We start from the raw sequence: 27639 nt of genomic DNA on the forward strand, positions 1-27639 counted from the left end.
CTTTTTGACCCGTTCCCACCTGTCCTTCTTCATGAACTTTAATCACACGTTCAAAACGGCCCATTTTCACGGTTATCAACCAACACTGCTCTAGTACTGAAAACACACATTCCGATTAAGTGAAAGTTGAGATCGTGTGCGTTTCGTCCTGCCACTGTGAAGGAGTTTTTACCAGACTGTAAAGTAAAATATATCTGCCAAGAAAAAACCCCCAAAAAAACCAAGTTGCAGCTTGGGGATGTTGGAGTATGGTTTAAAAGATAAATTAATCTAATCCTGTGGTGCCATCTTGTGGTCACAAAAATAAATCCAGTTCCCATTCTGGTGTCTGGGGACCATCAACGGTCCTGGAGGAAGTACTGGGGTCCTTACTAAACTGAGTTAAATTTCCTCGTAATGTTTTTAATCTGAAGTTAGCAGATGATGTGATAAAGATAACTTTAGGGAGTGAAATGTATCTTTAAGTTATATTTAAATGATAGCCAAATATAAGTTATTTAATGTAAAAAAAATATTTGTTAAAGAGTGCTTATGGCAAATGGTGTGCTCGAACACTGTGGGTTTTTTTAAAAAAAATAGAGAATTGAGAAACTAGAATTATGTGAGTGATTAGGCCAAGAATATGGTAGCATACATGATTGCAAATGACAGTTATATTTTGAACAAACAACAAAACAAAAAACAAAAACTTTTCTTCACTTTTACCATATGTTTCATCAACTTTTTAAAAAATGAATTATAGGGAAATATGAACAATCTAAGACAGACGAAAAACAGTATATGTGGGCATTTTATTTTTGCATGATTGAATTTTTTATTATTATTATTATTATTATTATTATTATTATTATTATTATTATTATTATTATTATTATTATTATTATTATTATTATTATTATTATTATTATAGGAATTACGCCTGTCATGAACGCAGCACCTGCCTCCCAAGCGCTCTGGCCTACATTTCCCATCAGGCACCCTGCCCCTTGTTATGTGCACCACTAATTTGTGCTCGGCGGAGAACAGGCTGCCGTTGTTTGAGACAGAGGACAAACTGAAAGAGCAAGGTTGTATTCAGCTATATTTGCGTTTCATGTTTTCACATTTGTCATTCGCTGGTATCTAAAGCTCTAATTTACGTATAAACAATGTTTTTTATATTTAGAAAGCTTTTGTGTGAGCCCTGCATGTGTGTCCTAATAATAACAACGATGCTAGTTTGTGTTGCTGTTGCGCGAGCTAAGGCTCTGTGCAGCAGTTAGCCTTATCTAATACGCCAGACACACACATAATCTGTAGTGGGGCCACAAAGTAACGAGTTTTAATCAAAAACAGACAAACGCTGTTGTGTGACAGCGGGAAAAAATATGTCAGACGCCACAATGTTTCTGAATGTTGTGCTGCCGCAGCTGCTTTTCTATAACAGCTCTGTGTTACAGAGCTCAGACAGTCCTTTTGGTATTTTAGCATATGTAAGTAATATTAGGTTAGCAGCAGCCAGTCTTCTGCACTGAAAAGTTACTGCTGACACTGAGGTTGTTGGCTCACTCACAGGCTGTGTCTCCTGCAGGTGTCCAACATGTCTGTGGACTGGGTGGGATATGGATACGCAGCCCTGATTGCATCCGGGGGAGTCGTTGGTTATGTGAAAGCAGGTATGTGTTGTGAGGTGGAATTATACGCTTTTAAAGTCCTTAATAGAAAAGCATTAGCCTAGTGTTTTGAGGATCTACTAATATTTGCTGTGGTGTTAACTTGTTTGTTTAACTGACTTTTAAACATTTCTTTTACGTCACTGCATCCCTTAAGTTTACTATTACATTCACCACCATTAAAAAAAGGTAAAGTAGGTAGTAGATTGAGGATAATAACCTGTATTTCAAGATGAAGGTGATTAAAAAGCATTTCATGTGGTCTGTAGTTGTGAGGCTGATTGGATGTACTGCCAAATCAACGAAAACGACATGTCTTATGGTCGAGAATTTTCTGACCAAATTTTGAGAGGACTGTACCTATTGAGTGCATAAAAAGTCTTTGATTTTTAACTTAAACCTGTGGAAAAATAGGAGCAAGATTAAAAACGTTTTTGGTTTTTTTTTGTTCTGTGTATATCCATGCACTTAAAAACAAAAACATGTCACTCTCATTACACTCTAGTCTGTGCATACCCCTCAGTCCAGTGGATATCAGGCGCAGGTGTTGACCTGCTGTGTTTTGTGTCTTTCAGGCAGCGTCCCCTCTCTTGCTGCTGGCGCTCTCTTTGGTGGCCTCGCAGGTTTTGGCGCCTACCAGATCTCCAATGATCCCAATAATATTTGGGTTTCTCTCGGTTAGTATACTAAGTATATACTGTATTTGGTGTGCATTGGGGTCATCTAGGGGAAGAGTTTCTGAATGTGTCTTTATGGTGGTGATGAATCCTGATTCTTCATTCCCCACCCACATCATGTCTTTCAGCTACATCAGGAGCTCTGACTGGCATCATGGGAAAGAGGTTCTACGGATCCAGGAAGTTCATGCCAGCTGGACTAATGGCTGGAGCAAGGTATCTATATCATATCAGTCGTATGACTCAATTGATATTTATGAATGCTTGAACACATTCAAGTTAAAGTAACGAGGATCTCTTGCAATATGACCGCAACAGGGTGTGGTAGTTATCACTATGTATGCAAATGTATTCGATACATGTGTCTGTGTGTTTCTCATACTGTGTGCTTGAATATACCTGTATTCATCCTCTGTTTGACATCTCCATTTCAGCACCTGTCTCTTTAAGCCTCTTACCCAAAAAAGAAAAAAAGTGCTTTGATTGGTCAATGCATCTGTGTCTTTCACATCTGTGCTCTCTGCATCTCTGCACTGTCATTGCTGTTTAAGGAATGACTGTTCCAGCAGTGTAGCGTCAGTTTCAGCCTTTACGTAGTATAGTTGTGACATCACAACTCCCTTGAAGTCCTGACGGCTCATTTAAAGGCACAGTTTCTGAATACAGACTGTGCTTTTCTCTTTGGATTGAGCATTTTGATCCCTTCGAAATATTTATATGGCACTTACCCATGCTTTATAATTAAAGAAAAAAACATGTAAGTATGACTATTCATGATATAGGACCTTTAAGTGACTCAAAATCTCTACCCCCTTTAGCTAAAAGTCAAAAACAGGAATGATATTTACTTTTTTTTGTCTTGTTTCAGTCTTCTGATGGTGGGAAAGCTCAGTATGGCGTTGCTCCAGAAACCTCAGGCGTCCTGATCGAGTGAAGATGCTGATGTTCTACTCCAGGAGCAGCCTGTGAGCATTTGTCATTTACTGTTCATGTCATTTTGTAAAAAAAGAAAGGAAAGGAAATGTATATTTGAGGATGAAATATAACACCTTGTTTATATGATTCAATTGTTGTCTTGTCCTCTCTGACCACATGCATCATGGACTTTCATATATTTATTTGTATAAAAGTTTTACAAAATGTTCAGTTAATTCATTGCATAATACAAAGAGGTGTGCAGTTATCAGTACACAGAACAAGTTTGTAGCCATTACACTTCATTTTTTTCCTTTTTCATGAGAATAAAAGCAGAACATAGCATCGCAGGAACCGTTAATAATGACTGCTTTGTCATCAGTAGTAAAACAATACTTGACAATAAAAACTACAAGTAAAAAAAGTTTCGCTACATTAAAATCCTACTCAGAATATCCCAACACTAACAGTAGAATTGGCTCACACTGGATCCCTCAGGAATGCAGTGGGATTGTCTTGCAGACAATGTCAGTCTTGATTCAGCATCATGGCAACCGTCATCTCCAAAACACAGAGACACCATGCACATTCACAGCTAGCTGCTACTTCCCTCAGGCTTTCTGAAAACAAAACTATGCCATTATGGCATGAAAAATGTCTCCTCAGAGAGTGTGGGATGTACATCTTTTGTGACTACTATTTGTCCTCTACTAGCTACCTCGATATTGGATTTGCTGTTTCAGGGAACTTACAGTTTCCTCCAGGTTTAAGTGTGTTTTAAACTCCACTTCAGGTTATCTTCCTAAGCCAAAGATGTGTACCACCAGGCAACACAGTCTGGTAAGTAGTAAAAGCGGTATCATGTTCTTTCTGAGCTACCGATTTCCACCATATTTGGAAGTCCAGTCCACTCTGCCGTGGACCGGCTGTACAGCGGGAGCTCTGGTCAGGAGATTTCCAGAGGTTTTCCCCAGCGCTGAGTAGCTGCTCCCCTTCATCTGAGTCCTGTCTGCCCTTCTCTTCCAGCCCTCGTAATCTGGAGGAACATGGCAGTTAGTCAGCTTGGTATTTGTCTTTATTGAAAGCATTTTAATGTGATGCAAGACACATAAACAACAGGTAAAAATTAACAGGACTGAAATCATTAATGCATCAAAAGTAATAAGACAACTATTGAAAGAGGCAGCAAAAGCAATGGACGAGGAAAACAATACAGAAGGACAGGACACAAGGACTCAAGCGAGGACATGAGCAGTTTTTAGAAAATGGCAATACCTTCATTAGTTTCACTCAAAGATGAGTTGGATATGGGCTTGGATTTTGAAGATTTTGATTTTTCTTTTTTATTATCAGGAGAAGAGGAAAGATTGACTGAAAGAATAAAGAAAGAGGAGATATATATATACAGGTCCAGTGAATGAACAAGTGAAAGAGTAGGAATAGTTAGGGACAGCTTATGCATAGTGATTGATTATAGAATGACCATACAAGAGAGCCGTTATTCTTAAACAACACTTCAAAAGTATTTATTTAAAGGGTATGTTTGGTATTTTTCATCATAGGCCTTATCTTTGATGATGTGATCGTGGTTTCTTTTTTGTGTGTGCTTCTCCGGGTGCCGTCCTCCTCACCGTGCACAGATTGATTGAGCACACCTGTGCTCATTTTGCTGATGAGGAGCAGGCAGTTTAAAAGGACTGAGAAAAACTAGTAGTTGGAGCTTGTGGGTCCGTGTGGCAGTGTGTGTGCGTGTTGTGTCAGACTAAAGACTAAAGAAACTAGTTTCAGTGTACTGGGAATTGTGATCTTTTCTCCCTTTCTGGAGGGAGGGTGAAGAACTTTTTGTATTTATCGTTTTAGCCAGTTAAGTGTACATTTAGATTTCCTTTCTTTAAAATAAAGCAAGTTGTTTGGTTACATTTTTGAAGGCTTTCTGTATATGTTTATAGCCTTTTTTTGTAAATAAATTGCAGTTTTTGTTTAAACACATACTACACTTTCCTGTTTTCCCCAGTAATTTGTTCATTGTTAGTCCCCTCATCCCCTCATTAAAAAAAAGGTCTAGTATTGAGCAGAACTGCTGCAGCAGCAAGAGGTAAAACAGACTGTTTCCCTGCAGGCAGTTGAGCACCGTCAATTTACGTCCGCTGAAAGTGTTTGATTTTGCCACTGACAGCCTCAGATTATTCCTTCATGTGTCAGACAATTTATGGAAGGGATCACTACAGATAGAAACCTCTTTTTTTCAAGATTAAGATCCTTTTTGTTTAACCAGAAACAGACCCAAAAAACACAACTGCTAAACCCACCAGACTCCTCCTACATAAACACTTATGCTATCATCTTAAAACAAACTTTATTCAAAGTTAACAGAAACAAAGTAAAACACACAAAAAAAGTTCTGGTTTGTCTCTCCACTTTTTCAACAATCACCACCTAGTTAAATGTAAAAATATGCTGGCATAATTACAGTTGATTTGGGGGATTTTTCTGGTTAAACAAAAAGGTCTATCTCTGTCAGAATCCCTTCCATAAATTGTCAGACACTTAGAATAATATTCTGAGCCTTTCCGTGGCAAGCACAACTCATTCAGTGGAAGTAAAATGGTGTTGCAAACATACCGCAAGTGGTTATGTTGCAGCCTGTTGCACCGCTTGCCCACAACAGCAGTTACACCGAACACTAGACCAAAAACTGTTGTTCCCATTATGACACAAAAACATGGAAAAAGTGGGCCCACATACCAAACTTATCCTTTAAGGTTTGATGAGCATTGCAACCTTTTGAGCCAAGCAAGTAGAGAAATGGGGAGGTTATCGGACTCATAGGAATCATTTTATTATCTAAACATATATGAAATATAATCTTACTTGTGTGCTGGCCAGCCAAAGGTGCAAGCTGGATTCTCTGTCCCACTGAGCCCACCTCTTTCTTTTGGAATGAAGGGATATAACCACCAGAGAGGTTATATTTGGTGCTCACAAAGTTCCCTAAAAGAAGAGAAAGACATGGATTTTTATTATGTTTTATTGTTACACCCTCCAGATGCCCATACAGCAGGGCTTCTATAACGTCATATGGGCTAAAATAACATGCGCCATTTAAAAAACAAAAGCATACAAATTAAGAAAACGTTTGCAAACACACCTAATAGATGTTCTCACACTTGGCTTTACTGATACAAATCGCTTGTGTGAACATGCGTGAAGTGGTTACTGCATATGCAACAGCTACTGAGGACCCAAACAAACGACTAAAGCCAAGTGATTGAAGTCATTCAGCTTTTCCAGCGACTCCATCGATCTGCTTCACCAGCAGCCACAGATTGTTATCAGTGTAATTAGTAAAAAGCCTCATTGTTCCCCTAAGAAGATGTTGTGGTTGTGGTGCAATTTAACATCTATTTAGCAACTGGAGTTCTTCTTTTCTGGTTAAACTGTGTATTTGTACCCTTGTCTCCTGCAGAGGCTTTAGCAGCTGGGTTCTTTCACGTGTTAAGTCGCGGACTGAATACCTGAAGTTTTTTTGCATCAGCCAAAACAGAGACTATGGCTATGATGTTTGTACACAAAATAGCTTTAGCATAGTAACTCAAAGGGTAACTTTGGTGTTTTCCAACCTGGACCATATTTTCCCTTGTTTTGTGTCTAAGTGACTAATGGAGAGAACAAAAAAGCCGCTGCAGCTGACAGCAGTAAAACTGGCTGCAAAATTATCACTTGGGGCATTTATTTACCATTTATGGCCACATTAGAGCTTATTTTTGCCACTGACAGGCTCAGACCTTTATTGTAAGTTTCTGACAATAGTATGGAGAGGATTCCTACAGAGATGGACCGCTTTATTAAAGAGTAAGATCCCTTTTTTTTAAACCAGAAACAACCCCCAAAACCTCCATTGCCAATATCACCAGATGCCATTTAATTAAGCAGTAATTTTAGCATGTATGCCAGCATGCTTTCACAATTAACTGGGTGAATTAAGAGTTTATTTTAACCAAACCAGAGTTGGTGATTGTTAGAACAGTGGATAGATGAACCAAGGCAGTTTTTGAGAGCTCTATTTTGTTTCAGTCAACTTTGAATGAATTGTGTTTTACAGTGATCTGAAAATTACTCTAAATTGAGTCTATTGTGTTTTGCAATAGCAATTTCATGGCTGTTTCTGTTTAAACAAAAATGATCTTACTCTTTAACAAAATAGTCTATGTCTGTATGGATCCATGCCATAATGTTGTCAGAAACAAAATAACAATCTGAGCCTGTAAGTGGCAAAAACAAGCACATTTAGTGGACTTACAGTGCATAATTGCCCATTAATGTTATATTGCAGCCTGTTCAGCAAATGCAGGCTGCAGCAGTCCTGCTTAATGCTGGACCAATTTCAGAAGTTTCTGTCTCCACTGGACCTTCTATGAAATGAAAATGAAAAAAAACCCAGGAAAATTGGATCCAGGTAGAAAAATACTGAAGTTACCCTTTCAGCCAATATACATTATCACTTCCAACTGTAAAATAACACAAAAGAGTTCATATAAAGTCATTACAGCAGATACCTTTGGAGAGATCAATTTTCTCCAGTATTCTTTCTTTAACAACACCTTTCTCTGATGGACTATCCTCAGATCTAGAGGCATTCTCTTCTAGTCTCACACCAAAAAGTAGAGTCGAAGGAGATATGCATGCAATCACAGAGAAATGAGAAGAAAAATAAAAATTAGTGTGGAAACTGAGAAAAATATATTGTGAATGTTAGCAGAGATGAAGCTGCATTGCTGCTAAACAAAACAAAGGGCTACTTTTCTTGATGTTAATGAAGTGAGTTATAGTAATGAGTAATGGGTGTATCAAAACAAACAGTGTGTGTGTGTGTGTGTGTGTGTGTGCGTGTGTGTGTGTGTGCTAGGAGGTGGGGCAAATGAGCAGGGGGTGCAGTTGAGGGCCATTTAAGGAGCACTTGATCTTACAGCGACAGTCTTAATCTTATGAATAAGCAATGGAGAAGGAGAGACAAGGTGAAAGAAAGAGACAGAAGAAGAGAGCACAGCAGGGACCCATATTGTGTGTCTGTCTACATGACAAATGATTTATAGAGGGCTCCCTTCTCTAAAGTCGCAGACACTTAGTCTCACTCCTAAAGCTGCTTTGTCAATGGCTCCATAACTACTGATCAGGAGACATTAGCTGCTTCGTTAGCATTTACAGCCTTTGTGGCACTGCGAGGACAGTGTCACATTATGTAACAGTAGGTGACACTGACAGTCGCCAGGTTTCCACTGCATGGCAAAATGAGGCGAGTCCCAGTGTAATCGTTCACTTTTCTCTGAATAAGTAGGGTTCACTTCCAATTTTGTCGCTAATGTGCTATATTCTCAAAATATTATTTTTGCTGAAAGAGTTACAACGTTTTGTTTTCATTGCAAGTGTACATATTTTATGTTAGGTTCACAGCTGTGTAAATCCACAGAATGTGCTATTTCAAACTATTTTGTTCAGGTGAGAGTTAAAATAAGCATCGAAAGAAAGTAAAATATTATCAACAAATGTTAAATGTAATGTTAGTTGCATTAAAATGTCCATTTTTTGTGACAAATAGGTTTTTTTGTTAATCAGGGAGAACTCCTGGAACACAAATCATTCAACTCTGCAAGCTAATGACTCAGTTGTTTTGTTGGATATGAATTCTTTGAAATGTTGGTGAAAACCTGAGCTGAACCTGAGCCCTGTCCTCTGCACACTCCATCATTAAACATTAGTCCTTACCTGCGTTGGCCCCGGTGACAGATAATCCTCCTCCAATGGGAGCGAGTGGTTTATTTACAGTGTTTGAGGAGTTCTCCCACAGGTCCCGCAGCGTCATGCCACTCAACTCCTTCTCTCCAGAAGAGGTCTGATTCTTGCCGATCAACCCTTAAAGCAACAGATATTACATGATGAAAACTCACGAGTATAAACATTTAAATCTCAGAGTGGCTCCGGGTTTTTAATTATTACTCACACTTACTGAGGATGATGCTTTGTTTTAATGAGCAATATTTATTGACATTTGTGATACTGCACCAGCTAATTTGAGTGCTCTTGACAAATTCAGCACTTTTTCAAACAGGAAATATGTTCCATAGGCTATTTTTCAAAATGTAATTAGATCCCCCAACAGCCAAGTTTCACAATAAATCACGTGACTCAGATAAAACAAAGCTTGAAAGTGCATTTCCATGGAAGTTTAAGTAAGGGGAGAAATTATGGAAAACCATAAAGAGAAAGGAAACATTGCTTGTATAGCACTACATTATGGTGACCTCTTTCCAATGATAAAGATGACACAGTTGGCAGTCGGTTATGCGGTCTTACCTGGCAAGTATCGTGACTGGCTTAGGTAGTGCTGCCTTGCAGCAGATCCTGGGAGATTAGAGTCCATTTGGCCAATCTTAACATTGTTTGGTAGCTTAGTAACAGTGCTGAAGGAATATAGAGGTTTCTGCTCTTTAGGCCTGAAAACAGAAATCCAACATTTAAAGGTCTGTGACCAAAAAAATACCTTGTTTTTTAATAGATTATAATACATATAATAAATATTATCCTTTATAAACTATATTACAATGATAAAATGCTCCATAACTCTGATAACCTGCTATCATCGCAATGCAAGTTGCATCAGACAGCTATATGTAAAACACATTTTTAGTATTCTGCAACACACTGCTGAGATGTCAGTGCTTACATTTTTGGTAAATTGCCAACCTAGTTCTGTTAGGACGTTACAGCACTTACTGTGGGCGGTGCTCCTTAGGGCCCCTCTCCTCCTCTGAATTCCCCAGACTGGGTTTCTTGGAGTTGGATGCGGCGGTTTCTGAAGGGTCAGATTCCTCCCAGCTGTCTGACGTCTTGGCCACGGTTTGGCCCCAGCGTCGACGGCCACTCTTCAACACCCCGATCCCACCACCACCAACGCTGTTCTCGCTGCCGAGCGATGCCGCTTTCTGCAGAAGCAGACAATGCAATTGTCCCACAAGTCTTACTCCTTGCAAGAGGAGTCCAATATGCAAAGGTGCCACAAGGATTCCTTTCCATAATAGTATTCTGGCAAATCCTTCGCTATATTTAACATGAAATACAATGACTAAAGGTTCTGATTTGCATTAAGACACTCACTGCATGGCTGAGGCCCCCTGGTTTACTCTCAGTTTGGGGCAGAGGGATTTGCTGAAGAGGTTGATGATGATGTTGCTGGTGGTGGTTTTTAGAGGAGGATGTGGAGGCTTTGGACTCAGAGGAAGATTGCTGGGGATCAACCTTAGACTCCGTGGCCTGCTTCTGGGCCAGTGGCCTGGCCTGGACCTTCTTGACCTCTTGACTCTGCGGACGAGGCCCTAAGATCTGGCCTACCTGGAAGTACGGGTAACGCAGGGCCTAGGCAGGGAGAGAAACGAACACAGATTGTTTTTCTGAATATTCTGCAAACATTGTTTTCTTGCGCAGTTAACAAGTCCTTAACCTTATGTAGTCCATAACACTAGAGTCAGGGACTTTAATCCTGGACATAAAAACAACATGAATTACAGCTTAGTGTAACTTTCATGCTCAAACCTGCAGGGAGCTGGCTTCAATGCACAAGACATTGTCGTAAATTCAGAAAGACAGACACGCAGTGTAGACTTGATCCCATTCAAATATTTTTTTTTTCCCTAAATGTGTTTAAAATGATTCTGAATTGTTTCCTCAGAATGGGCTGTAACAAGGTGTGTATCCTTCACCTGGGAGCTTTGTAAGCAGAGAATGGAAAAGCACCGTCACTCCCTCTGGAAAGATGTTTCCGACTCAGGGCCCACAGAGTAATCCCACTGTCTCAGCGGAGGGTAAATTTTGTCTTAACTATGTGATGACCACGCGTTGTAGACATTATGTATGACGCAGAGCACACCGGCAGAGGCAGAGCATTTAGCAGCAACACAGGGAATAAAGTACGGCTTAAGAACTACTTAAAATGACTGGGATTACGATACTAACGCAGTCTCAGTATTGGGACTACAGATAATCTGCATGTAGTGGTTAGTGTTGCACTATAATGGAAATTGCTTCTCTGAGGACTGGCATGTTTTTTGGGGGTTTAAACAAAAAAAAAGTCCACATAAGTCCTTGGAGTACCGCTGTAAAACCAGACCTTTAGATTTGAGGTTCGGTCTTGCCTACCTGTGCAGCAGTGGGTCTTTTTTTGGGGTCCCACTGCAGCAAGTCCCTCATCAGGGCGATAGCCTCGTTGCTGGCGTTTGGGATGAGGGTCTTCAGGTGGGTCGGCACACATTGGGGGAAACGAAAGTTCATAGCGGATGCTAGTTGGTAGCCCTCTGACCAATCCGTCTGAGGGAAGAGACAATCAGATGGTTATTTATTAATATTAATCAGTCGCTCAGATCAGAGTTGTGAGATGGTGTTTATATTTATAATGTGGAACAATGGAAATGTTTTTGACTTTGTAAAATCTGTACCACTTTGCTGGAGTTGATTTTAAAAGGCAAATATATCATTTGCATGGCAAAACAAACACACCATTTTCCCACAGGTTTTCACCTGATTCTTTTTGAGGTCATATAAAGTAGGTCTTCTGGTCGAGTATAAGTGTGACAAAAAGGCCTGCAGTGGGACAGCCAGTATTTTGTAATGGATTTTACTTGCTGCCATTAGCATCTTTAGAGTTAGGTATCATTTTTACTTAGTCCCTCAGGAATATGACCAAGATAAAGGGCTGTGAATGGTGTACTGTACCATGTTGTAGAATGTTTGTATCATTTTGCCCTGTGAGGGTGCGAGACATAGTTTACGCCCTGTACGTATAGATCATGTATAATGATGCAAAGGAAATCCATCCTTTTGTGTTGTGAAAAACCTTTAAAATCAATACATCCATGAATGATTTCACATATATCAGCGGCACTGAATGCCTGACCTTGAGGCTAGGTCACACACCAAAAATTGTGTTCTGTCTGCTCTCTGCTTAGCAATCAGAGAAAATAATAATGGCTTTGGGGAAAGCTTTTGAAATAAAGTGCGTGTCCTGTTCAGCATGGAGCACACTTAAGATGCTTTGCACCACAGGGAGAGGAACGCTGCTTCTGGCCTACTTATGTTCTATTTGTTTCTATGGTAAACATAATTTCCCCAAATAAATTCAATCACATCACTGGGGAAATGATTTAAATCCATTCAACAAGTTTTGGTTAGAACCCAGAATAAATGTCAATCATTGCCACCTCTCGACATTCAGTTTCTTTTCACCTTTTTGACAGTTCCTAGCACTTGGCAGATCTTAAAGATCTCATCCACTTCACTGTTCCCAGGGAAAAGAGGTCTGAGAGTGTAGAGTTCAGCCATGATGCAGCCCACAGCCCACAGGTCTATAGGAGAGCTGTAGGTAGACGACCTGAGCAGCACCTCCGGGGCTCGGTACCTGGATGGAGAACATACTCAAATATACTAGCCGGCAACATAAAAACAGAGCATAATGCTAACAATGTGAATGTGGTTTTGTTATGTATCTAAGATGGCTATTAATGCCTTTACAGTACTCTCACCATCTGGTTGATACATAGTCTGTGTATGGAGGTTTGGAGCGAATCTCTCTGGCCAGACCAAAATCTGCTATTTTGATCAGTTCTGGACCCATGCACAGCAGATTCTCTGGCTTCATGTCTCGATGAAAGAAACCTGTAGAGAAGTTAACATCAGGCTGAGACGCTGTGTATATAGTAAAGTGTAAATGGCAAAAAAATTACAGTCAAATGCAACTATTCTATATTAGCATTTTACATTCAGCACAAGAACATATTTTTAAAAAAGGACAAGAATAGGAAAACTGAGAGGCTGTTGAATGGGTGTATATTATATTTAGGTTCAATATATTCACAAAGTGGCAGACATTTCTACTGCTGATATCTCCGACAATGTAAAAGTGTCTTTTTTTTGTAAAACTAAATTAAAATATATCTGCCGAATAAAGCTAAAATGTCTGACACTACTATAAAATAAATTCTGGCACATCTTGTAGGCATAAGATTGCACTGAAACAAGTATACAGTATAACATGTATCCTATAATACATATATTGTACGTACTACACTTATGTTGTTCTATCTAAGGGTCACACTAAATCACAATTTAGTATATATTTTTTTTACAATATACACCCAAACCAACAACTGAAAGGTCATGCTACTTCTGAACAGGCAAAGAATGATAGTTTAAAGCCTCTTACCATGCTTATGTACAAAAGCCAACCCAGATATCACTTGAAACATGATGTTCCTAATTTCATTCTCTGAGAACATCTTATTCTCTCTAACAGCAGAGCAAAGAAGAAGGAAAGGAGGAAAAGGAATGAAAAAAAAGCAGTTAAAAGAAGTAGAAATCCTGAAAAGTGCATGCATGAGGCGGTTATGAATTGTTACAAACTACAAGATTCTCAGACGCTGTGTAATTGTTCAGTGAATCTTGCAGTATGCAACCACTCGCATGCACTTGCAAGGCACGATGGGAAAACTGTACACCTACCATGTTTGTGAATAAATGTCAGCCCTTGTAAAATCTGAAAGCTTATGTTTCTTATCACTGATTCGGGGAACAATTTTTTTCTGTAAACATAAAATTGATAAGTTTGATCTTTGTGCACACACACTAAAAGGTAAAATAAGCTAAAACACACATGAAAATACAGACTAAACCACTTAAAACATGACAGGCTTCCTGAACTTGTCTGCTTTTTGCCTTTCACAGATGACAATCCCAGGTGTGACCAAGTGCAGCACACACCTGGGGTTTCCAAACTAGCAAAAATATCAGCGCTCCCCCAGAGAAGGTGTTAGTCTGAGTGGCAGCTGTGTGCAAAGAAGAGCCAAATGCATGGCATGGTGTGAGGACAGAAAAAATAAATATTCCACTGGAAACCATTCGATCCCATGAGATCCTTCAAATTACTCCAAATACTAGAGTTAATAAGTGTCTAAAGCTTTTGTTGGCAAATTGGCCAAGTCAGGCTTATGACCCAGAGGCTCCAAAACAGATGCCGTGTTATAGTAATGATGCCCAACTAAAACTGTGTTACACACCGTGGACAAACATTTGCATGATAAAGTGTGGTATTTCTCTTCATACCTGTCCTTCATAAGCTGGTAGAGGTTCTCCTTCATGTACTCAAAGACAAAGTAGAGGTGGTCGTTCTCTCTGATGACCTCCTTCAGTTTCACCACATTAGCATGGTTCAGCTTCTTCAGTGACTAATGACACAAATCATGGAAAAATGTAAGAATAATGAGTTATTTAATGTAATAACGTGTTTTTATAGAGATAACACACAGATTCGTTCTATTATTGTAGGTCTGGCCAATATCGGGTTATGAAATTAGATATCGTCTTAAATTTCGTCTTAAAAGTCAACCCTATTGTTGCAATATCGATATTGAGGTATTTGGTCAGAAATGTTGTGATGTTTGATGTTGAAAGAGCAGTCGGTAAAAGCCACACTGTCAGGTGCACAATGACGAGACTGCAGAATTTTTGTGATAAATATGGCATGCATTTTTGTCATTTCACTGTGGGACATTTTAAAGCATGAGTTATATAGTTGAATTGCAATATTCTAAATGCAAATATATACAAAGAAAGCTTCTCAAGCAACTGTAACTGGCAACCTTGTTCACGTAACTGCTGTACAACATGCTAAAATCAAACAGCATTATCTTCCCAGGAAAAATGCGACCTTATTTTCATCTCTGGAAGTATTACTGCCAAAAACTGTCCCATACCCTTCCCAAAGTATCATCATCCGTACCTTCACCTCTCTTAGATTCATACATTCTTCCCAAGAATAAAACTTCCTCTTCATTCTGTGAAAGAAAGTCAAAACCAAACTTTAATTTAGAGTACATATTAAATATGCACCACCTAAAGAATAGAGGAGACCACATTTACAGGGCATACAGACTACACCCAACATACAGTAGACTTACTATCTTTACAAAATTCTTTTGTCCGTCTTCATCAATAATTCAGCTTTTTGAAGGTGTCTCTAATTTCAGCTCGTTTCATGTCAGGAACAAAACAACAAAAACTGGACTGTAAAATGATACGAACTGTAAAGGTTTGATGATGTTTTTTTTCCTACTTTAATTACGTGTGAAATACATCTTGACTTAGTTGATGTATTACGTTGTTGGTTTCGCAGTATGTTTTGCAATGTACATTAAAACCACACAGCAGCTGTTATATAGGACACTTTTACAATAGCTCATCTGCTCTTATCAGCGTTGCCTCTCCCTCCTACTTGGAATTATGTAAGAGTTACAGAACGTGCACATATCTTTTTCACCTCTCTGGGCACCTGCCAGTTTCAGCCGTCCCCTCCACAATGTCAGCAACCTGACACACTCCCTCTACTTTCACTCCCTTTCACCGTCACCACGTGTATTGTCTTGCATGGTAACCAAATGATCAAGCGGTGGACGCATGTCCCCGGTTTCTCATCTATTATTGAGGCCTGCTGCCATGCTGCTGAAACAAAGGTGTGTAAGCTGGTTTGTTTGCCCCAGTGATGGCAGGAAACCAGCGGAGCCCCTCGCTTTGAAATTATATTTGTATGATGTTTATCCAGGGCAAAATATGACAGCTGTAGTTTTGGAATATTTTTGTTGTAAAACTGTAGGAAGACAAACATCAGAGATAAAAGTTAAAAAGGTTGAGACAAAGTTGACGTTCTACATTTGAAATATACAGTACATTTGGGTTTATGGTGAGAAATTACCTTTGCCAAGGTATATATGGAAACTTAAACAAAGATACGTACTCTATATAAGGCTTCGGAAATATTCAAATATGACATTATTTTTATTTATTTGCTATCAGAATTGTAATATTTAAGGGATGATTTCTGGTGCCTTTATGCTTTGTTCATTCAACTTAGCTAGAAAAGTAAATACTATAAGGCCACTCAATTTTCTAACTTCACTCTAATCGAATGCAGCCTATAAATCTATAAAAAGGTGAGACAATATTTAAATGATATATTCAATGATAAGCATCATCACCTCTTGATAGCCACCAGCTCTCCAGACTCGTTGCTTCTCCCCATCAGCACGCTGCCGTAGGTGCCATCGCCCAGCTGCTTCAGGGTGGTGTAGCGATTCATCATCTCTCAAGACGGTTTCATCAGCTTGTTAACTTTCCTTCTGCGTACAACAAGTTGAGGAAACACAGTGCAGGTTCACTGATAAATTGACTTCTTCTTTTCCCAGGAGGAAGGATTTTCAGTCGGCCAGTGTGTCACGATGCTCACCAGTTCTTGATGTTCCAAATTCATCTTGCGGTAACTGATCCGTTGTTAGAAAGGTCCTGGTGATGTAGGTCAGCCAAGAGTTGACACTGTGACATTGGGATCCTTTAGTGACAGTAAAGAAATAATCAGCAGCAGAAAGACACCAACTACAAATACAATAAAACGCACAGCTTTACCCACTTCTAGAAATCCCCACAAAACTGTATTTTTAAGGGATCTGAGAACAAAGAGAAGCGATGACTACTTCTTGTTTTTTCCTCAGTGAGGAGGATTAGGTGTGCGTCTCACAGGCTCCAACATGACCACACAAGGGAGATGACAAAGCCAGCCCTAGGCAGATTAGGCAAACAGGGATGTAAATAGGACGTTACATCACCATCGTGCTTACCAACATCCACTACCTTCCCCAAACACCCTGCCTGGCAAGAGGATTTGATTGACGCCATAGGCCTCAGTGATCACACTGTTGGGGCTGCACAATTAATCCAAATATTATTGGAATCCTCATATGGCCATGTGCCATATCCAAATTGCAACAGCTGCAATTTTTTGATAAAATTGTGTCACAACATACTATTGTTAATGAAGTATCGTAGTGCAGGGATGCCCAGCCCATAAATCATGTTCCAGATGTAAGGGAACATGCTTGTTTATTACAGTCCCCATCACTGTTGTATTTTAGGTTGCGACACGCTGTCCTTAACATTTACTTTATTTTTGTGGAATTAAATCATAATCACATCTGTCTAATGCATGTCTAATAATGCACGCATAATGCATGTAAACGCATGTCTAATACCTTGGAGATAATAAGGTAAACTGAATAGCCTTGCTGGGACCTTTTAAGCCTAGTTTATCCTTTTGCATGGAGGATTCATGCTGAGTTGTCCCGCACATGTTCAGTTTCTCAAACAGAAGACCCAGAGAAGGTCTGAGCTTCTGGTGGTGCCAAAAAATGTATAATTCATGATATCCCAGCAACTAAACATAAATCTATAGACTAAAGATTGTAGGACATGGTACTTCCATGTTTTATTGGTAAAATCAGTGAAATAACGGTACCCTTATTTATTCCACAAAACAGAGGTTACTTTGGCTATTTGAACTAGCCTTCAAATATAAATGAATTTATTAAATGGGTGGATTGTAAGTTGTGCATGATCAAATAACCTTTTCTGATGATGAAAGGTGACCCCCAAAGCGGGTTTGTAAACAAAAGGTTTCAGGAAAACTGTTCATTTCTCCATCAGTTCATGTTAAATTTATTTTTAGTGAGGTTAATAACGCAGGTGGTGCTGTTTACAGTGCAGTTGCCTTGTGTGTAACCACACACACGAGTACTCTGATATTATACAGGTAATGAAACAGCAGATGTTTTTTGGCTGCATAATGGTTAATAGGTATACTGGTTGCAAAAAATGAATTATATACACGCATCCCAATTTTATTAAAAGCCTAATAAATCTGAGCGTTAAGGTGTAAGGATTTGATTTCCATCTGCCAGCTATTGTTAATTACGCTTTTGTGAAGTGTGTTAAGCAAAAACATGACCTGCTGTATTGAGGTTAAAGGAAATATAGAGGTAAGCCAGGCACGGCTAAGCAAAATAAGATTAGTGTTTATTTCATTGACTGAGGCCAGGAACTCCCTTCCAAAAATAGTGCCCAAGCCAGATTTAGCTCTACGACTCTTGATACCCACTTAATGAATTACTCATAATCACAAATATGGAAATGTTTAAAGATTTGACATCATTTTTGCACAGTGTACATACACTTCTCAATTTATCCTTTTATTTTCTTTCTTTTTTTAACAAAATCCTGTTTGCTTATTGTGTCAGTGACACTTGGATATCAGAGTAAGAAAAGTCCGGAAGCTGACCTGCACTCAGCTTTCACAATTGGCAATCTGTTGTGGAGGGATTTAAAGGGAATTAAGATGTATCCAGGCCGCATGACATTAGGAAGCTATTCAAGGTCAATTATATTGTAAACACACGAGGACACTGACAAGGCAGTGCACATGAAACAGGGAAAGTTACATTTGATCACAACCTCTAAATACGATTACTTGTTAAAATACGTTTGTACTCGATTGTCTCCCATAAGTAATTCAACTGTCATACACATTCAACTTAACACACACCAGGTTACCGAACACAGATAAATATTATCACTCTAAAAAATAATATACAGCTTTGACAAACTAGGCTACCTGAACTTCTGTCAGATAGATGTTGTAGCCTAGCTCATCGGAAAAAGATACAAGAAAAAGAAACATTTGTTTGCTGACATGTCAGCTTTGACAGTTTAGTTCCTCAACCATATTTCTTCAGGCCTATTCCTGTTTCGCCCGTGTTTCTTATAGTTTTAAACTCACCATTAATGGGTGTAGCTCCTTCTCTCGGCCGTTGTCTGGGCCTGCCGATAACACGACGTTTCCTCAGATAAAATTCACGTAGTATCTCGATCCAGCTCTTACGAGTGGGCGCGTGTCTGTGCGCGTGACTGCTCCCCGTGGAAACGTACACACAAACGCGACGCTTGCTGAGTTGCTAGGTGACGAGTGGCGCGTGCGCGCGCAATGCTTCTTGGGACTACGGAAGTGAAAAAAAATCAGATTGAAAATGTAAATAAATTGAATTTGCGTCGAAGTTGATGTTCCGGTAATTTTGCGGAGTCCCGAAAACATTTTCTTCCAACCCCTAATATACCGACAATATGATTTCAGCAACAAATATTGTGCTGCCGGTGAGTTTTTATGAACCTTATGCTATTTGTGGAGCAAGTTATGAATAATATGTTCCTAAAACATAGCCGCTTAAGCGGAAAATGTCTGCCAAATTAGGCATATGTCCCCCGTTTACCAGATAATTCACGTTTGGGGATGACAAAAAAATGATGAGAGTGAGAGCTCTTCACTTCAACACCTCTTTGGACACAACAGTAATTCAAGTGTTTCACCAGTAGATGGCGTTGTCGGGCTGTGATTTTTTTTTCTATGGGGTTTTGGGTTTTTCATGTTGGCCAAAAGGTTTCTGTAGGCCTGTGTGGAATGATGAAGAAACAAACACGTCCAAAAACCTTTAAAAGTGTTTGACTATTTGTATATTTGTATTTGACTATTTAGCCAAGATGTTTTTCAATCTGTATTAGTGGTCTAGTAAGACCAAGTCTCTATGACATTTTCGCCACGCTCTATAAAAGTCAGGTAAATCAAGACATTCAAATCAAGATTTTACATCTTGGGCTCTTTAAATATTATCAGCCAGTCACCAGTCATGTTCTTGAGTTGTTGCAACAGGGTATAGCAACAAAAAATAGTTGTAGGCTGTTGTTTTTTATTGATGCTTGACTTTTAATGACAATATTTTGGCAACAGTGGGTACTTAATGCATTCAGGTTAAATGGGACTGAAACTGAGGCTAAATTAGGGTGTTTTTCCATGGTGAAACCAACTTATTTTAGACTTCAAGGTGCCATAAAATGATAACTTAAAATTATAACTTACCTATTGTGTGCCACATTTCAGACGTTTTTTTTTTAGTGTTTTTGCCACAAAAATATTTTTAAAATCTTAATTATAATTCAGTGAGTCTATGTCAGCCACAAGACTGCATAATTAGCCATAACTGTTACATATACATCCACTGTAGATAATATGGCACCAAGGAAACAGGCGACAAAGACTAGGGAAAGCATGGCAGAAAAGTTGGACAATTTATTTTAATAAATGGCTATGATTTCATGGATAAATGCTTAAACTGATAAATTGTTTTAACCATTAAAAAAAAGGTGAATGTCACATGTCTCACCCCCATGCCCATTTTACCTGAAATATGCAACCAGCATTTGAAGGTCTAAAATTTATAAATTATTTACTTAACAAAATAATAGAATAGAGCAGAAAAGAATAGATCAAATCAAATTGTTAACGCCTGAACACATAGACTCGATTTCAGTTAAGCAACAAAACCAGCTCATGTCATCCTTATAGCCTATAATCTCTGCGGTCACACATAAGAAGAGCCGCCGTGCTGATTAATGCCATTCTGCACGACTCTAAAACACAATTACATTACATTAAAGGCATTATTTCCATTAGTTGCTTTTCTGTGTGTGTTTGTGTGTCCAGGGATGGTCTTTACACACACACACACACACACACACACACACACACACAAAGCAGGTGAATCCAAGAAGCAGTAGAAGGGGGATAACAAGTGGAGTTTTGCTCTAAGAGGATTATCGCGTTCGTTAGCCACCAGCCGGTCTGGTCAACGGATGCCCGGTTCGCCGGTTGGAGAACAGCGCACCGCGACGCCATGCAATAACCTTCAGAAAACCGCGCGAAGACACGGGTCACAGTAGATGTGGTGAACAGGTGGTATATGCAGATTTATTGACCGTGACATTGCAAGATGATCCTTTGTAGTTTTTACGCGTTGGGGGCGCACGGAGGTCCGTCACCGGGGTTGCATCTGCACCGAAGAGCGGTTTCGTGAGAGGAGGTGTGTTGACAGGCTGTTTTCTAACATGAAGACCCGACCTGCAGGGATCGGCAATTCCAATGCCGACTGGATGGGCTCCCTCCCCCCCAAACTCAGTGCCATGCCCCTCAAACACCTCGCTGTGCCAGGTGAGACTGTCGTGCGTAAAGATGTTTGGTTTCTCCTTTATTCATCTGTCCGCCACACCTGGATTTTGTCAACTCTGGACAGATAACAACAAAGCAACAAGTCTGAGAGGAATGTGATTTGTTCATTTTAATTTAACCTTTTCATTTCTCATCACCATCATCTCTGTTCCAGGGTCCCATGATTCTTTTACCTACTGGGTAGATGTGCATGCTCCTGTGGGACCTGACCAGAAGGTATATGTGAAGTACCTCGCCACCATGTTCAGCGTCTTAGCCAAGAAGGTCATGGTGAAGTGGTCCATGACCCAGGTACTGAGTTCACATCACTGATATGTATACATCCTAACATCTGTGGGTCCAGGCAGCTTACAGATGACAAAGTGATATATTTCTGGCATATTTTGAAAGTGTGTATTTTACATCATACCAGATGTGTTGGGTTCTGTAGCCAGTGGTTATGTATCATGTAATATATAATATCTGTGTTCCTAGAATCTGACATTTAAAGAGCAGCTGGATGCAGGAATTCGCTACTTTGATCTCAGGGTCTCCTCCAAACCGGGGGAGCCTGGAACTGAGATCTACTTCATCCATGGCCTTTTTGGCCACAAGGTGAGCAGTAGAAACAGTATTTACTGACATTAAAATGCCTCATCACTCTGGCAACCTGTTATTACACATTTATTAAATATGTTTTATTTAATCTGCCACAGCCCAATATTATCTATCAGTGCTGTCTTTCTAGATCAGATGTCCACAATCCTGAAATGATCAAAATTACATTTGAATGTTATTCAAATAATTCAGCTTGTTGAGATATTTTGTCTCATATACTGAAAGTGAATGTGTTTTGCTAGTGTTGTGTTCTAGTTTACCGCTAATGTTGTTAGCAGTGGAGTGAAGATAACCTTGAACAGGGATCAAAGGTTGTGAGTTTAGCTGTAAACATCCCTCTTCTGAAATGGGTGAATCTGACATGTGACTGTCTCCGATATGACTCAGTGTTTGCAAGAAGTAGTGTGTCATCAAAAGAAGCTTTGAAGCAGCAAATAACCTCCAACCGTTGACTCTGTTATCCCCCACAGGTGTGCGACGGTTTGTTAGAAATTAACTCCTTCTTAAGCAGACACAGGAAAGAGGTGAGAAGCACTTTAATAGTATACAGTATGAAAATATATATAAGCACGACAACAGACAGATAGAGTTGGCTTGCTAACTGATTGGTTTTGTTGTTTGGTTGATTTAGGTAGTGTTTCTAGACTTCAACCACTACTATGCAATGGGCCCAGAGCATCATGTGTACCTCATCAACATGCTGCAGGAAGTGTTTGGCAGCAAGCTGTGTAACAACTGTGCAGTGGAGAGCATCACTCTGGACTACCTCTGGCAGAAGAAATACCAGGTGAGATCACATTAAAGTGGACGTACAATATAACCTGAAACATTTTGTCCCCTTGCGGACAGATTTTGTTATAGTATTGACTCCAGTGATGTCAGACCATTTGGAGCTTGTGTTTATGTTCAAGTAAAAGGCGCAAGGAAGTGTGTGTTTACTGGGCGGCCCACTTAACCCTTGTGGTCAGGTAATCCCAGCTGTCTGTGACTTTCCCCAACAAGAATTAGTGGTAAGTGTCATCCCATTAACACTTGTTCCATCATCCAACCACCTTCCTTCTCTTATAAGTGGCTTTTATCCTTTCTTCACACTTTCCTCTTTGTATTGGCTTTCCCTACATTTTGTCTTCAATTTCCTCCTTTCAGACTGTTTTTGTACTTTATAAATACACATACTTACTTTACATATATGAACACCAGAAATTCTATGTAGACACACATCTGTGTGTATGTGTCTTGCTGTGTTGCGATTTTTCGGCCCTGCTTGGATCTTCATCCGGTCAAATGTTTGAAAAGATGAAACTACACCTATAATGCACACCAATAGGCTGATGAGCTCTATGGTGGCAGGTGTTGTTGATCCACTAAGGGTGGTAAACAATTGACAATCAACAATTAAATAAATTACATAGAAAATGTACATAGGGAAAGAAAAACAGTGATATCAAAGCCATAGTACAAAACATCAAACACACCTAAATTGACACAAAACATTATATTAAGATTCTTTATATCCAAATTCATCTTGATATCAAAATACTTTATATTAAGATCCTGCAAGACAGATATGTTACATTTGTGCATTTGTTGCGGATATGTTGAAATTTTATGTTTCTTTACGTTTCAACTTTACAGTATTTTGTGACAACGCTGAGGTTAACATGTGGTTTGGTTTAGGCAAAGAGGTAAAGAAAACATGGTAAAGATAAAGAAAACATGTGTAGTTTTGAAATACTGAAGTTGGTCACTACAAACACAGCTGGATACAGTATGTCCCAAACTGTTATTTAAAAAACACCTGCTTTTGTGGCTACAATCACAGGTGGACATGTTCCGAACTCTTGTCTTGTTTTTGTTGCTCAGTCTGCTGCTTGGCAGGTGTCATGCCACCCACCGTCCCCTTCTCCTACTGATGAGCAACTCAACTCATTTACATGTAATCTGAACTACATAAAAGTACGAAAAATACAAAATGTAACATCCTTGATTTGCTGAGATGTACATGTGTTTAAACATTTTATCCTAGCAGCTGGACTGGCAGGGTTCTGTGTGCATGTCTGTATCTCATTTAGATGCTATCAGTTTAACTCCTGCTCCTATGACCCTAATCTGTGACTGGCTTAGTTGGCAAAGGAGAAAGAGAGAGAGAGCGTATGCAGAGCAGAGAGAGGAGAGATGGCAGAGGAGGAGAGAGAAGGGCCGCCTAACTATCTTGTTGAAAGTGTCATTGGAGAAGACACTCAGCCAGTTCTGTCTTTGTTTCGCTGCTAAATCACTGTGTTAAAAAGTGGATCAGTGAAATCATAATTTTAAAGAAAATTGTCACCTACTTTTTTGAAATATTCAGCGCTGATGCAGATGAGTTTTATTCTAAGTGCATATACTGCGCTGCTGAAAAGTCAGTGTTCCCGATTATTCAACACTGTACACATGTAGATATTACTGCAGATGCTGGGTTAACTTATGGTTAAATATACTATAAATTTGGGGTCTCGGGTGGAGATTAAATTGTATGTAGATGCAAGACATAGACAAATTTATAATAATAATAATTACCTGATTTTTCCTTAAATATTAGCATGAGACTATTTGAGTGGTACCTTATATTATATATTCAGTATACCCAGTCTGAGCATTCATTTGAACTAATCTACTGCTGGTATTTACTTTCCCCTCAGGTGATTGTGTTCTACCATCATCCATCAGCTCAGGGCATCTCTGTCATGTGGCCTGGCAACAAGATCCCTGCTCCCTGGGCGAACACCACAGAACCCAACAAGCTCACACAGGTCAGACAACAGCATTAGCTGTGATAACCATTCGCAGGCATATGCTTCTTTCATTTCATTTAGTTACAAATCAATCCAGATATCTGCACCAGATGGAGGATTCGACATATTTTTAAAAAATCCAGCAGTTTAGACATTATATTCACAAGCTTTAATCCAGTTGTATGGATTACTTATGTTGTGTGAAAACTGTTTGTGTTTGACATTCTCTTGTACAGTTCCTGGAGACGACACTTAAAGAAAGAGCCAAGCAGGGATCCTTCCACGTGTCTCAGGCCATCCTGACACCCAGGGTCAACACCGTGGCCAAAGGCCTGGTCTGGGGGCTGCGCAACTACCTGGTGGAGAAGTCAGTGGCTAAATTTGGGTGTTTTTTTTTGAAGGTTGTGACTGAGGGAGGTGTAGTGGCACATTGTGAATGTGTGGGCATACATTATTAGTATGTCAACTTCTTTGGTAGTTTCGGTTCAGTTTTTACTTATTACTTGCTTTAGAATACAGGAATTCAGCCCATGTTTGTGTGAGTGTGTGTGTGAGTGTGTATGTGCTCGTGTGTCCTCTTCAATAATGGTCAATTTCATTTAGTTATTTTAATCTGCAGCCAGTAGAGGGCAGTACAGTACATACATGCATCAAAGAGGACCATTATCTTAGTTTGCTCTTTTAGATAACCTTTTTAAGGGCAATATAAACCAACTAAATACTTGGAGCAAATGCACAGGAATAACATGATAATGCAAAAAGTGTAAATAACTGCATTTAACGAACACTCTACAAACAATAGATTACTTCATGTCTTCACCTCCTTTCCAACTTTCTTTAAGGAAAGTGGTGTTTTTATGTCTTACTCTTGAATGGTGCAAACACTCTTGTGTCACATTTAACAACATGATGTGACTGTTTATGATGTGACATACTTTGGAATTAAATCTGAAATAGATGCTGACATATTAAAACAGTGTCATTCTCATGTTGTATTATTTATTTATATTGTTATCATGCAAATTAACTAAATACACACAGCATCTGCTTCTGGCTGCAGATTTGTGGATGTGTGTGTTAACAACATGCCGCGCCACACCATCCAGACAACAATACTATTTCCTGAAGAAGCGTCTGTCTATTTGTGGAGCTATTGTTGTCATGCTCCCCTGTGATTGGCACAGCCTTTTTGAGACCGTGAGACTAGAGATGTGACTGGCTGAGACTGCATCAATAGCAAAAGCAGTGTGGATGTTTCATGGACTTATAATAGATTGACTACTGCTATAAAAACTCTAATCATGCATCTTTAAGTTTGACTTCTCTATTACAATTTTTCTGTCACTTCACTGGTTTATTTAACTAAGGAAAAGCTCTAATCCTCTCTATCCATTTCCAAACTATAGAGGATCAAAAAGAAACACATTGCACCTCCCAGATAAGAGATCTTATTTCCCATGCAAAGACTAAATTCTTTGCACAAACTTTATCAGTCACACAGCTCGTAGAGCCTAAGCTTTAAGTGGAAATGACAGCGGATATCCTGACTTAGAGTACGTACCCACCATTCCCCTAAATCTGAGAGAAACTGCCACTGATGCCGGGGTATAAAACTCCTGAACGGACTCTCTGGCGAGACAGGAGGTGGCCTACTTCTGCACTTCCGAGGAAATTGGATTGTTTATCGCTGCTGGATAAACATTTCTGACTTCCTGGTTTTGTTCTGCTGGCGGCTCAGACATAGAGGAGAATTAAAGGGTGTTGGAAATGATACACCTAGAGTCATGGCATGTGTTTTTGTGTGTACATCTACGGCAAGAACCAGAAGAGAAAGTGTTTGAACGCAAAGTAATGATTTTGAAACAATAGTGGCAAAGTAGTCTCTCACTGACAGACAGATGCAAACATCTCCCCCTTTATCTTGTTTTCCATCAGCTCCATTATCTCCTATATCATGATACTGATTCTCAAAACCTTATCAACAGCTTTTCATGAAATTTGGTGGACAGATAGATATTCAGCCAAGGACCGACTGATCAGAGTTTCACAACGTTAGACATAACAATAAACCTTACAGAGACAGAGACTTGGCTAGAGGTATTCTGAGTATCTATGCAAGGTCAAGGAATTAGTTTACATTGAAATTCAGGATGTTTGGTGTAACAAAAAATGGTGTAACTGTTTTCCCTCTGATACAAACTTTCTTCTTTTGTGGCTCTAGAAACCTGCCGACCATCATGGCCTGGGTTAAGGATCAGAAGCCAGGGGTGGACGGGGTCAACATCATCACCTCTGACTTTGTGGAGCTCACGGACTTTGCCAACATAGTCATCAAACTCAACAACCTGCTGTTGTCTGAACAGGACGGCAAACTAAGATGACACATGTTTGCACAACAGGACAAATGTGCACTGACCCACAGTGGTGGTGGAAGTGGAGGGCGCAGGTCAGAGGTCAGATTCTTCCACTACTGTTGGATGGTAGTTCTTACATAATGCCGGAGTCCCTCTGAAGTTAGTTTTTATAATAATCTCTTATATAGCTTGGTGACTTTAATAAGGAATTATATATATATATATATATATATATATATATATATATATATATATATATATATATATATTTTAAGCTGTCAAGGTTTCACTGTCTTGCTCGACGGTGCTTCAGCAGTTAGACATACGGTGTGAGCCAAGGACCTTTGAATGACCTTTGAAGGACATAAAACCTTTGAATGTTTTGGAATTCTTAACGTCACAGCTTTGCTTGCAGCCGATTCTCTCAGCTCTAATATCATGCACGAAGTCCAAAAGAGGGAAAGAAGTTGGAGCTTAGATCACAGAGCTTGCCCAGTGGCATTTTTTACCATCATCTCATCATACCACAACTCTGGCTTCACTTCTGGATTAATTTTCCCACATTCCCTTTTGGGGGGCAAACTGTAAATATACCACATTGGTACTATCTAATGAGTGCAGCTCAGGTCACCCTATAGAAACTGGATTATGATCATATGACTCAGGGATTTCGCATATATTTTTCAGCATCTTATA

At 39.4% G+C, this 27639-nt stretch overlaps 3 protein-coding genes across 8 annotated transcripts; 2 read left to right on the plus strand and 1 right to left on the minus strand.

The window, feature by feature from the left end:
- Positions 1-919: 919 nt before the first annotated feature.
- Positions 920-3391, plus strand: tmem14ca (transmembrane protein 14Ca). 2 transcript variants are annotated; one of them, XM_042510009.2, is made up of 5 exons: positions 920-1067; positions 1571-1655; positions 2228-2329; positions 2458-2545; positions 3198-3391. In XM_042510009.2, the coding sequence occupies exons 2-5, from the start codon at positions 1580-1582 to the stop codon at positions 3253-3255; spliced, it is 324 nt and encodes a 107-aa protein (XP_042365943.1). In that variant the 5' UTR covers positions 920-1067; positions 1571-1579; the 3' UTR covers positions 3256-3391. The 2 variants fall into 2 exon arrangements, with proteins under 2 accessions (XP_042365943.1, XP_087928078.1); XM_088071952.1 differs by lacking the exon at positions 920-1067 and adding an exon at positions 1146-1472.
- A 33-nt stretch (positions 3392-3424) lies between these two features.
- mak (male germ cell-associated kinase) lies at positions 3425-19100 on the minus strand. Of its 5 annotated transcripts, none has more exons than XM_088071947.1 (17): positions 18945-19100; positions 16566-16667; positions 16318-16458; positions 15066-15120; positions 14390-14511; positions 13494-13576; positions 12814-12946; positions 12518-12689; positions 11435-11602; positions 10397-10654; positions 10016-10224; positions 9596-9735; positions 9008-9154; positions 7801-7887; positions 6116-6235; positions 4520-4615; positions 3425-4280 (listed from the first exon to the last, which is right to left on the minus strand). In XM_088071947.1, the coding sequence occupies exons 3-17, from the start codon at positions 16419-16421 to the stop codon at positions 4120-4122; spliced, it is 2055 nt and encodes a 684-aa protein (XP_087928073.1). In that variant the 5' UTR covers positions 16422-16458; positions 16566-16667; positions 18945-19100; the 3' UTR covers positions 3425-4119. The 5 variants fall into 5 exon arrangements, with proteins under 5 accessions (XP_087928073.1, XP_087928074.1, XP_087928075.1 ...); XM_088071948.1 differs by lacking the exon at positions 18945-19100 and adding an exon at positions 16746-16880; XM_088071949.1 differs by lacking the exon at positions 7801-7887.
- A 1529-nt stretch (positions 19101-20629) lies between these two features.
- plcxd2 (phosphatidylinositol-specific phospholipase C, X domain containing 2) lies at positions 20630-27172 on the plus strand. The gene is made up of 8 exons (XM_042510916.2): positions 20630-21203; positions 21376-21512; positions 21696-21815; positions 22289-22342; positions 22450-22605; positions 24497-24607; positions 24826-24956; positions 26811-27172. The coding sequence occupies exons 1-8, from the start codon at positions 21101-21103 to the stop codon at positions 26968-26970; spliced, it is 972 nt and encodes a 323-aa protein (XP_042366850.1). The 5' UTR covers positions 20630-21100; the 3' UTR covers positions 26971-27172.
- Positions 27173-27639: the final 467 nt, after the last annotated feature.

This window comes from Plectropomus leopardus, chromosome 21 (assembly GCF_026936395.1).
Source record: "Plectropomus leopardus strain MGB_pleo_1.0 chromosome 21, ASM2693639v1, whole genome shotgun sequence".
Taxonomy (NCBI): Eukaryota; Metazoa; Chordata; class Actinopteri; order Perciformes; family Serranidae; genus Plectropomus; species Plectropomus leopardus.